The sequence below is a fragment of the Chiroxiphia lanceolata genome, chromosome 6, assembly GCF_009829145.1.
Source record: "Chiroxiphia lanceolata isolate bChiLan1 chromosome 6, bChiLan1.pri, whole genome shotgun sequence".
Lineage (NCBI taxonomy): Eukaryota > Metazoa > Chordata > Aves > Passeriformes > Pipridae > Chiroxiphia > Chiroxiphia lanceolata.
The window spans coordinates 59,569,225-59,581,272 of record NC_045642.1 but is presented as its reverse complement, the minus strand read 5'-3'; the positions used below and the strand labels follow the sequence as shown (position 1 = coordinate 59,581,272).

The 12,048-nt window shown below is 40.9% G+C and overlaps 1 protein-coding gene across 3 annotated transcripts in view; it reads left to right on the top strand.

Moving 5' to 3' along the window:
- MNAT1 (MNAT1 component of CDK activating kinase) overlaps positions 1-12,048 on the top strand; it is a 119,835-nt gene that overhangs the window by 54,742 nt on the left and 53,045 nt on the right. For all 3 annotated transcript variants that reach the window (XM_032692514.1, XM_032692513.1, XM_032692515.1), the window contains exon 6: positions 166-291. In XM_032692514.1, coding sequence (XP_032548405.1) covers positions 166-291 — 126 coding nt within the window. The remainder of the gene's footprint in view (positions 1-165; positions 292-12,048) is intronic.

Genomic DNA, 12,048 nt, shown 5'->3' with positions numbered 1-12,048 from the left:
TGAAAATGATCTTTTTCTGCGAACTGTTTCTTAAAGGATTCTTGGCATTACACTGCTCTCCTAGTGATGGCCTTGCAGACACAGCTTGCAGTTTTGAAGAATATGTAGTGTTAATTAATATTTGTTTTGGTTTAGCATTCAAATTTGTTCCTCGTGTGTTTACAGGAGAGCTCTGATCTTCCTGCTTCACTGCTTTTAGCTCAGCATAAGGACAGATCTACTCAGCTAGAAATGCAACTGGAAAAACCCAAACCTGTCAAACCAGTCACGTTTTCCACTGGCATCAAAATGGTAAGACTTGCTTGTTTCTTCTTTTAACGCCTTTCAAAAGGCCAAGGGTTTCCTCGTAAGAAATTCAGAGGTTATTTAAACCTGAGTTGCATATTATGTTAAATACCCTGTTCTCTTCCAATTAAGTAAGTAATTAGGAATTAATCGAAGAATTTCATCGTTCCACTAGTTGGAATACTGAGACTCATCACAAATATATGAAACATTTTCATTGCACAGTTGTCAAAAAACAAGCTATACCTCTCTCTTTGCAAAATCTTGGTGTCTTTGAATTATTTTTCTTGTTTCTGTACCAATTCTGGAAGTTGAAATTTTGGAAGTTCAAGAATAGGCTTCACTTTTTTCAGATTTTCTTAAGCACTGGAGCAATCTGTGAGTATGAAACTCCCAATCTAGATAATTATGCCAAGGTTAAGGACATTATTTTCGTTGTTATTTGGCTCTGGGAAGCAACAAGTACTTTTGCAAATGTGTCACTGCTACGGTGGCAGCTGAAGCCTCTGTGTGTAAATGTAAAGCTGGAGGTGGGAGCATGAGTTACTGATCTTTTCTGCACCTTACTGGTCTTCTGTTTTGTATTCTTTTAAATCCCTGCATATTTTAGACTTTGTATTTTAGAACTGATAGTGGTAAACGATGTCTTAAAAATAACCAACCCTCTCCACCCTTCTCAATACCCAAGGCAGCAAAGCAAAAACCTTTGCATTAAATTAGTTTCCTATCAGCAGTCAATTTATTTTTGCCAGGAATATTTATACTGTGTTCATTATCTGCCAAAGTGTTCGCAGTGTAGAAGCATTTGCAGCTCATTTTTCCAAAAGTGGTGCCAGCTTTTGCAAAGCTGTGTGGATTGTTTTGTTTTCCTGTTCTATAAATTGATCTTCTTCCAATTTCTTTTAAAATCTAAGAATCTGGGGGAGATTGATATGGTTTGTGGGATATTTTCTGTTTGTGTAGGAAAACCAGTGGATAGAAAATATTTGTTGTTCTGTTTAAAAATACTCCAATTGAGTGCCTGTACTTCTTCTTGCTGTGGCCTTTCTCCTTGGAAAAAGAAGATAACCTTACGTTACATGATAAGGGCAGTGGAAGTATTTTCTAATGCATTTATGAATTAATATTAAATGCTGTATATGGTAGTGGACATCTTGAGATCTGCAGCCTTAAGTACACTTCATCTGGGAACAGTTAAAGTCTTGGATGAAGAGATCTCTAGCAGCACGACATTGAAATCTTAGCATTTGGAATAATAGAGGATACATCAGATAACTAATTGTTACTATACCAGTGTTCAGAAAATGTGAATAAATAACTAATTTAATTTGTTCAGTCCCAGAAAACAAAAAAATGCCTCACCCTGATTGAGCTTAGTCCTAAATTAAAAACAAACAATTTAACTGTATTTATTTCTACTAATGTTTTTAACAATAAAGTTAAGGATAGGAGTATTTCAAGTTGGTGACTACTATTTATGGAAAATGGATTGCATCAAACAAAAGTTTTACACTGATAAAATTAGAGGTTTTGTTGAGAAAGGTGAATGTGTGCATATTTTCTGTACAGGGGGCTTGATTTAGGTATTACATCACACCAATTTTTAGAAGTATATAGAGATTATATTACACAATAATAACAATATTGAGATTCTGGACAATAAATGTATTAAGTGGCTTAATTGTAATTTTTAAAGTAGTTGGTTCCCTAGCATGAGAATATTCTGTGGGTGTTCTGCTAGGACACAGCTCAGTGCTTGGAAGCAGATGTTGAATTGCTGTGGATGGTATGCAAATTGGCAGTTTATGGGGCTGCTTTGACAAGCTGGCCTCATTTGAATGAATGTGTTCTAATATGGCTAAATACAAAATTATAAATAGGAGGGTAAATAACAGGCATTGTGAAGAGGATTTGGAAGTTTAGCTAAGCAAGTAAAGCAGTTTGACCCTTCGTCACAGCATGTGCTGGGTGGACCTTGGGTATGTGAATAACCCAGCAATAAAAAGGAAAGGACTTGTCCTTCTGAATGCAGTGTTGGGAAGAGCCACAGATTGGAGAGTTCTGCTGACTGCATTTTGAGTGCAAAAATCAGAACACAAAATGAACAAAAGTCCATTCAAAGGCAGAAAGATCTACTTTCTACTGTCATCTGCCTCTGGTTTGGGAGAAGGTATGACTCAATTTACAGTACCTCCTTCACACAGAACATGCCAAATCTGAGCAGTGCAGCCATAAATGCAGTGAGATCCAGTCACCTTAGTTAAACAAATGGGATCTAAATAGGAACTGAAGGAATGAGTGAGACCTAAAGTTCACAATGCTCTGCCGGTTAATTGGCTTCACTGTTAAAACTGAGTCTGGAATGCAACAAAATATCTGATTCTTGATGTTTCCAGATTAGGGTTGGGGTGTGTCTTGGAAAGTTATTGTAGTCAAACGCAAATTGCTGGGTGCAGAGCAGTTAGTTTTGTAACAAGCAATACTGCACATGATTTGGTGGGGTTGGTGATCCCTGATGGTGTATTCTGGTGACAGTGTAAGGTGAATCCACACCTGGATACTCACCTTATTGATAAGTGTATTTTCCAAACTGAGTGTTTTTCTAAGAACCTGAGATGCCCAGTCCATTAGTTTTGTGTAGGTGTACACGTGGAGTAGGTGGAGCTTTCGTTGTGCTCTTTATAGTTGCTCTGGCTTTGCTCCTGTCTAAACCGTTGGGGTTCTCACCACCTGTATTGGTAGGGGCAGCTCTAGGGGAGTACTGAGAATTTCTTAAGAAATATAGTTCTAATTAATCATAGAATCATAAAATCTACTGGGTTGGAAAAGACCTCTGAGATCATCAAGTCCAACCCTTGATCCGACATCGCTGTGGTTCCCAGACCATGGCACTGATGCCACATCCAGTCTCGTCTTAAAAACCTCCAGGGAGGGTGAATCCACCACCTCCCTGGGCAGCCCATTCCAATGTCTGATTACTCTCTCTGTAAAAAAATTTCTTCCTAATATCCAACCTAAACCTCTCCTGGCAGAGCTTAGTGCTCTGTTTGGCTCAACAGTTCCGCTCATTCGGTATATTTCTGGGAAAAGCCTCCTCTCGCTGTCAGAGTTTCGGCAGCGCACATTTAATGAATCACTGTGTACATTCTTCTCCCGTGCTTTTAGATTTTCCTTGTAGTTTGGTCACTGACCTTTTCTGGTGGGTGTTTTCCTTAATTTTGTTTCAAAAGAAAGGAATCCAGATAGAGCTAGCTGAGATGCTGGCTAATCCAAAGCTGGTGTTTACACAAAGGCTATAAAAGTGTGCCAGTTGTGGCAATCCACGGGTTTGGGTTTTTTTCCGGCTTGAACATGAGTGTTTTTCCTAGGAAGGCCTTGATCAGAGATGCTGTTCTGCCTGGCTGCTAATTGGACATGTTTCTGGGTGTCTGAATTAGGAGGCATGTCCATTCTAGTCTCCTGGGCAATGCTCAAGGAAGTTGGCTCATTTAAGGTGTCATATTAGTGCTGTGAGTTCCTCTGCATGCAGGGGGAGGAGGGAATGTCTTTCACTTGTAAGCTAAGCAAGAGCATCCCCTATAGCACAAGACAGACAATTAGTTCATGGGGACAGGGCCTCCTTCACTTTTCCTTTTGTTAAATTCCTTCTTTTTTTTCTCCTTTGAAGTGGAAGCAGGGTTTGTCTCTCTAGTCTGCTATTTAACTCTTTCAGTAAATTATATCTTCTGTGCACCAAGTTTACCTTCCAAGTCGATCAGTTTGATTTACCTCTGTGAGTGGGGGGAAGGAAGTGCTTTGGAGCTTTCTCCTTATCATGGTCATCATATTAAGAAATACACTTTAAGCATATCTGAATATTTGAAACAGTCTTATTTGATCTCAAGTCTGTGTAAAGCCACAAAAGTAGCAATCACTGCAGTAGTGCTAAAAATGCTATTTCCTGTCAATTCTGGTACTTCAGATTTTAGTAGCTGTCAAAAAGAGCAAAGGTTGTTAGGAATGAATGATGTTTCCAGTGTTTCTAGGGTTTATCAGGGGGTGCCAAACAAATCTAAGTCTGGTAAGAGAATCGTTCCTCTGTTTCTTGGTGAATGGAGTGACCATTTCTGGTTGGAGGTAGCTTTAATGTGAAGCTCATTTTGAGGTGTAAAAGAGGTGCTCATATGTATTGCACACAAAATGGCAGTTTGCAAGTGCAACAGGAATTAATTTTGTTACAGGAATTCAGTTTTCTTTTTATGTCTCTGGCATTTACAGGACTGTGGGAACCTTTTGGTGCTTGTAGATCTGTGCTTTACGTTGCCGTTGTGGTTAAAAATGCATAGAAGTGTGGACGTATTTAACTCCTCTTTAATTCACTGGTGTGGGAACATGGAACCTTTTGAGTCTATGGCCCAGCCAGTTCCATATTTGTAAGAAATGAGTGCCTTAGGCTTATGCTCTCTCCAGCATGTTTCAGGCTGTCCCTTTTCTGTTTCTTCCAGTTGTATAATGTTCCTGTTCTCCCTTCCCCCAGCCTCCCAGGACACTTTGCCTCTAGTGATGGTATTTTTGAAGTAATCTCATGTAGTTAAAAACCCAATTACCTCTAATTGGATTGCCAAAACACTCAGGAAAACAACATAGGTGTCCTCTTGCCTGCTACCACATGGGAGAGTTTGCCTTTTTGCATTTTGTCCCTGAATGCCTCAGAATTAATGTAACACGTCATTGACCTTTCATTTTCTGCCGTCATTTTTGTTTTATTACTTAATAGCAGTGGGAATATTTATTAATAGAAATATTAGTGAAGAGTGCTGTACATGCTTTGTCATTACCAAGATGGTCTCTGCCCCTCTGAATCTGCAGTGTAAATAGATGTGTCAGGGAGGGAGGGGAACCAGATGCCCGGAGGGGATGTTCTCGCCCAGGATTAAACGGCAGAGCAGCGGAGGAAGAAGGAATAGGATCCAGCCCTACTGAATTCCTAACCTCGTGGCTCTTCCGCTGAGCCGGGCTCCATCTCCTGTCAACAGCACCCCTGAATGGCAGCAAATTAAGAGTGAAATATCTGCTCCAGCTACTGCTTCCCTTGCCCAAATCACAGCAGCGATGTTAAATATAACTTTGTGGGTCTGAACGTTACCCGGATTTATTCCAGTTCTTGTAGTTTTGGCTTATTAGCAGCTGAATGCTGGGGAGAGCAGTGTGCAGTCTAGGGCAGCCAGAGCTTGCAGGAGGGAGCAGTCACAGAATCAGTATTTCAGAGGAATGGATTTGTGTCAGACACAGGATGTCTAGGACACCTCAGGAATGCGTGTTAGCACTAAGCTGCACATAACAAGTGTCAGGGAATAGATTTCATGCAGCGTTACACTTGCAGTACTATTCTGATGGGAAATAATATTCTTATTTTATGTTATGTGGAGCTATTTCTTTTAAAACATTGACCTCATCAGCTCAGGTCAAATTAACTGTTCTTTATTATTGCCTTTTCCTGCAATATTGCTTCCTGTGCAAACAACTCCTGAGCGGCTGCTCCTGTTTTTCAGTCTGTTTCTTTTATAGCTTGTGGAGCAATTATCCAAAATCCTGTTCCAAACGCAAAAAAAGTCTGTCAAAATATCTTTTTAATCAATTGTGCTCCTTCAGAGTTGCTTAGACATACGCCAGGTACTCTGAGGTAAGTGAGGTGCATGTCACACTGTGGTTTAGACTACAACTTTTCTGCAGCTCCCACGGGGGCTTTGCCACCCTGTCTGTGTGTCTAGGGACTGTTTCAGCCTTTCAGCCTTGCTTTGCTGACTCTTGCTGCTCTGGTTTGGTTGGTTGGTTTGTCAGTTTTCGTGTAGTGTGTTTTGGTGTGTGGGTTGCGGTGGTTTGTTTCCTTTTTTTTTTTTTTTTAAGTGCTTTTAGCTTTTGCCTCAAGTTAAAAAAATAAATCAGTCAATCAAGCCCTCCTTCACTGTTAGCTCAGCTGGTCTGTCTTCAGGCTGGAACTCTTCAGATGGAATTGATTTCTTTGAGATCTATGCCATTTTGAGTTTAATTGGTGTTTTGTTTTTAATCTTCGTTTGGCTCGTACTGCGCACATTTCTCTTTTACAGCTGGGTGGAATATTTTCCTTTTCACAGCTCTTGGTAGTTTAGAATCACAGCAAAATCACAGCACTTACTTTCAAGAGGAGCTGGTGTGTTTGGGTGTATTGATCCTTTCGGAATAGATGTATTTGTTTAGAGAGCATGCATGTAAAGGTAAAATTTCCAGTGGCACTGAGCATTAGGTGGGTCTGTACCACGAGGCTGCTGCGTTGCCCTCGCAGTCTTGGTGCCTGTGTGTGGTGGCTGTGTCCCAGCTCAGTGCTCAGACACTCTGGGCTGGCTGTCAGTGCCATGAAGCTGAGTCCCTTTGCAGAGGTAAGCCAGATGTCCCAGGCAGAGGGCAGCTACAGTGTGTTCCAGCAGGTCTCTGAATGAGGGTGCTCGGGGAACGAGCATTCCTGCCAGGCAGCTTCCCTGGAGTGGAGATTCTTGAGGTTGTGCATTCTTGCCCTGTGACAAGTGGGATTCTGCAGTTGCTAAGCACCATTTCCTGATTCCTGGTAATGGTATATATTGTGTATTGCTTTAGCTTTGGATTTTTGTCATCAATAACAGTGCCTTATTTTTAGCAATGAGCGCTGCATTGATCTGCTGAGAAGGATACTATTTCTGAAAAGAAAAAAGGAGAAAGAAACTGTGGCTCCTGGATCTCCACTGTCTTTGACAATACGTGGGTATAGAATTCAAACATATGAACTGAGGGACACCAAAAATGCTGGATGATATAACTCAGGTTAGGACTAACATGCTGGTTTTAAAAAATTATCCAGAGCTCTGTGATCCACATACTGCTCACTTAAATCTCATAGGTTTATATATACAATATGATTGCAACTTCCGAGTGGCACGTTGGAGAATGATTAGCAATAGTAAATACGTTTGTCATACTAAGTCCCTAGCCCTCTGTTTATATAAAGATGTTTTGTTAAGAGTCAAGCACATACATGCAGAACTGTGCCTTAAGTTTTTGAACTCTGGTTTTGAAGTGTATGCCAGATAAACTTTATTTAAGTGATCTGTCATCAGAACGCTTCCTTTGCACTCCAGCCCACGGACTGAAATCCAAAACATTAACTGGGTTCTGGCCTTACTAAATAATTACTGTTATATCAAAGTACGTAAACATTCAGCACATTATGTTGACTTAATGAATTTTTTTTTCCTAATGTGGGTAAGAAGTATTTCTGGAGAAAAAGGGACAAAAGTAAATGATGGTATTTGTTATTCCCCTCACCTCATTTACACAGTGATGGCCTTGGAAAAGGAGGCTGGATTTTGAAAATGCAGTTCTATGTCTCCCCATATCTCTCTGCAGGATTTCTGTTTGAAATGCCTTAGGAAAGATGCCATAGCAGAAATTAAGCTGTTTGGTGGACAGACATAATCAGAACTTCTTGACCTGATTCTGTTTTATGGTTGGTCTCTCTTATACTGCTCTGTTAAAATAAATATTTGTTCATTTGCTTTAAGGCTCCTTTACGTGGCTAAAGCAGCACATGTTTATATACACATATTAGTATAAATACAAATCAGGCCCATAAGTTTGCACAGCTGTAATGATTGGAATTTAGTAAATGAAATAGTGCCAACAGTGTTAATTGTACAGGAGTGAACAGCACAAGTGATGTACTTGTTAGAGTGGCTGTAGCCAGCAGTGAAGCAGGTCTGAGCTTTAGCTGTCACTTTTATGAATTAAACTGTTCTTAGGGTTTGGGGTTTTTTGAGGGTTTTTTTTTTTTTGGTTGTTTGTTTGGGTTTTAAAGTGTCCTGTTTGGTTTATGGAGTTGCCCAAGAGCTTACTTGCTTGCCCAGCTCTTTACCATCTGTTTGCAGAGGTACATCTCTGTTCACACAGAGTGTTTTGGTCCCATGAGAAGGCTTGTAGGGAGAAGACTGCTGGAGGGGTCCAGCCAGGTTGTCAGCTGCTTCCTTGCTTGTGTGGGAGCAGGCACTGGGATAGAGCATCAGGAACTGGGCTTCAGGCCCTAGTGTAGGATGTTCAAATTCCATCCCAAGCAACAGCCAGACCTGCCACTAGCTACAATAGCACAAAGACACTTTGTAGAGTGTTCTAAGGAAAATGCCATTTAAATCAGCCTGAGATCCTCCTATTTCTGAGTCTTATAGCTCTGAATATGCCATTGCTTGAGTAGGTGTTACTATGAGCAGTAAGGAGAGATCTGACTGAAAGAAAGAAGGTGGCTGAGAGGAGAGTCCAACAAAACAGCTGGCAGGGAAATAAAGAATAATAAAAAATTTCTCAATCATTGTTTGTTTTGGAAAGATCATGCTTTAAGCACATGGAAATACTTTACACATTTGAGAAGTGCTGACTTCCTACATGCCTTGTGAAGGAACAGCAAATCATTCATATAATGTAAACACATTTATAGATTGTTCCAATATAACTTTTTTCAGTGCTGCTGTTCTTTTTAACAAGATACAATTCAGTGCACACATGCTCTTTTGATGCTATACTTTGGCCAAGAGTTGCAAACATCATAAATGTTAAATCTTAAGAGTTCGTGCTAAATGAGCGGTGCAAAGTTATTGAACCACACTTTTGATGCAAAAAGTTGTTAAATGGCGCTGCTCGATGCACTGTTTAAAAGTAAACATACCAGAAAGGAGTGCTGGGCTGAAACAGAAAGAAATAACTTGTCCAAAAGTGTGAGTATGAGGAGACTCCTTGTGTCTTGGTAGAGATGGTATTAAAAAAATGGGAGCGGAAAGTTCCTCTGTGAGCGTGGAATTTTAAGTCACGGAAGCAAAATGAATAAAGTGAGAAGCATTGGTGCCAAAATTGCAGTGGATCCTTGTGGAATTGTCTAATCGTAGTTCTGGGAGGGCGTCTTGAGAGGTCGTGGGGTCCTTCCCCCCACTGTGAGGCAGAGCCAGGGGTACTTCGTGCCAGGTACTGGTCTAACCTGTTCTTAAAGACCTCCAGAGATGGAGGCTTTGCAGCCTCCCAGGCAGCCTCTGGTAGCACTTACTGCCCTTGCTTTTACATTTTGGGGGAAATTCAGTAACTGTGTGTTTCCTTGACCTGATACAAGTTCATTTTCTGCCTAGGTAGGTGCCAAGAGCAGGTTGTTCTTTGCTTTTTTGTAGGAGGTTATTATGTACTTGAAGATGACTATCTGAAGATGGCTCTTTAAAGAGGACTTCACATAACTAAATATTTTAGAATTTAGATATAAAAAAAAAATAGTTCAGATGCCTTAATTTTCATTTAACAATAAAAACATTAATTTCTTCTGCAAATGGTTGGTAGACTGTCTCCACTCTACAGACTAGATGTGAAATGACATTCATCAGCTGATGACTTTTTAGAGAGGAAAATTCTTTTAAAGAGAGCATTAAGAACATTTGAAGAATTGTTGTAAGTTCGATGAAGGATTTGAATCCATTTAGGGAAGCTAAAGTAGTAAATTTGTATATATACCTAGAAAAATATGTGACCTTTTTGCCATGATCCTTTTATTCGTAGCATTTGCCTGCATTTGTGAGAACATTACATGTTTTCTTCTAATCCTTTCTTCTGTTGCTGCTGATCAAAGCAGTTCTGTGTCATTCCTTCATCTTCTCCGTTGTTTACCTGGAGGAGCGCTGGTGACCTGGAATGGCAGAGCTGGGATAACATCTTTACAGATTCCTCTGAGTCAGTGGCCGGTTGGGCTGTGTCTGTTTGTCTTGCTTTGAGAGCAAGACAGGCATGTGTGTGCAGACTTATCTCACAGGCTGGTTTTATTCCTGGTTATTCCATTTCTCAATGAATGGAGTCTGTTTTCCGGCGTGGAGGACGTTGTTCTCGCAGCACAGATGAAAGATCTCCCAGATGCCTGTGTTGTGTTCCATGCTTATTCTCAGGGCCACCTTCAGACAAATTTTGGGTAAGCACAGCCTACACCTGGCTTTTCTGAAATTCTTGCCAGACTTCAAGGGTCATGCAGGGAGAGCCAAGAGAAGGACAAAGGGATGGTCATAGCGGGAGGTAGTCGCTGGAAGAACGTGGCAGGGAAATCAGTACCAAGTGCTGGCAGCAGCAGCAGTGGTGCCATGGTAGAGCATGGGATCAGGGCTGGGGGGATGGGGAAGCACAGGGCAGCTGATCAGATGGATGGAGGGAACATGGGGAGACATGGTGCCATTGCTTTGAGTGGGGAGACTTAGGACAGGTGGGAGTGCATGGGATGAGAGTCTAGGGAGAAGGGCTGAGGGGGTTCTGCATGAGATTGGGAATTATGGGGGAGCTCTAGGACAGAAGGATTTGGTTCTGGTACTCATCTGTCTGGCTCAGTTCCTCTGTAAGAAGTCTGGTCTTTGAGGACTGCAGGGGTTTCAAATGTACCATCTCCACACCTGGTTAACCAAGTGTTCTGGCTGTAGGCAGGGTTGTAGGATTCAGGGCTTGTGTTTTCCCACAGCATCTTCTGTTTTGTGTTAATCTCTGTTCCAAGGTACATCAGCCTTACTAATATATTAATTTCCTACAAAGAAAAAAATCATCAGTGTGTTGGTTGAGGCCATGCTGCGTGTGCATGTACCACATTTCTGCACCTCAACTCCTGCCTAAGTGAACACAGCAAATAAATGAATGTTTGCTACAGGGTCTCAGTGTAGTTGACTTTTGAGCTTTAAAACAGCACATTTGTGAATTAAAAATACATTTAAAAATGAAGCTGTATTTCAAATGAACTGTTGTGGGCCCTGGTTTTAAATAGTCATTATTACCATCCAAGGTGCATCCATATTGTGCTAGGGTACTTGCAGCAAAAGATATTTGGATCAAAGAGACAACGTTCTGTACCAAGAAGGAGACTTCAGAAGTGGTTTTCCTTAAAAATGTTTGTTCAGGTGCAGAGGGTGGGAGAAAGGAATCTTGTTTTAGGCAGTCGGCATTGTACATCAAAAAGTAAATGTCCCCATATATACCTAGTGTGAACTCAGAGTGTCAGTCAAGGTGCCTCTGGAAAGGAATATTGACAACATTGGCTAATAATGAAAGAGAAATTATCCTTGTGAAGAAGCACCTTGGTCTTTGAAAATTTGGCTTATCTTTATTCCTCTTAAATGTTTTGGGTTTGTTGAGGCTTTTATTTTAAAGGAGAAAAACCCCAATAAGAGCATGTATTAAAGTGGACAATTGACTAGTTTAGTTTGTTGTTTTGCTGCATCTGAAAATAGTTGCTACCCAGGTAACTCTTGTGTTTTGGGGAAGTGTGAGGCTCAGGCGTAGTTTGTGAGATGTGTTATAGTTCAGTGGAACGTGTGGCAGAGCAGTAAAAATCCTCTGCCTCTTGCCAAGTCGATAATAGCATGGTAATAGGTTGTGTTTTATGCAGACTTCTTTTCTAGAATATAAAGTACTAAAGAATATTGTAACTACAGAGAAACCTGCTTTGACTCACTTAGACAAATGTGTGCAGCGGTATGGGCAGGAAATGGAAGGACAGAGAGCACATGTGGAACCATCTATCTAAATTAGCTGGATGGGGGCCAGGAGACTGGAACTTGCAACATTTGCTGTGATTCACAGAAAACAAAACACTGATTTTGTGTAAGAATAATGGTTCTTGTATTATTCTGGGCCAGTGAGGTAGATCCTGCAGGACACAGATGTACCTCTCAAGGTGATGCGTGTGGAACGGGAAGATGGTGGAAAGGTAGGTTTGGAGGGAGA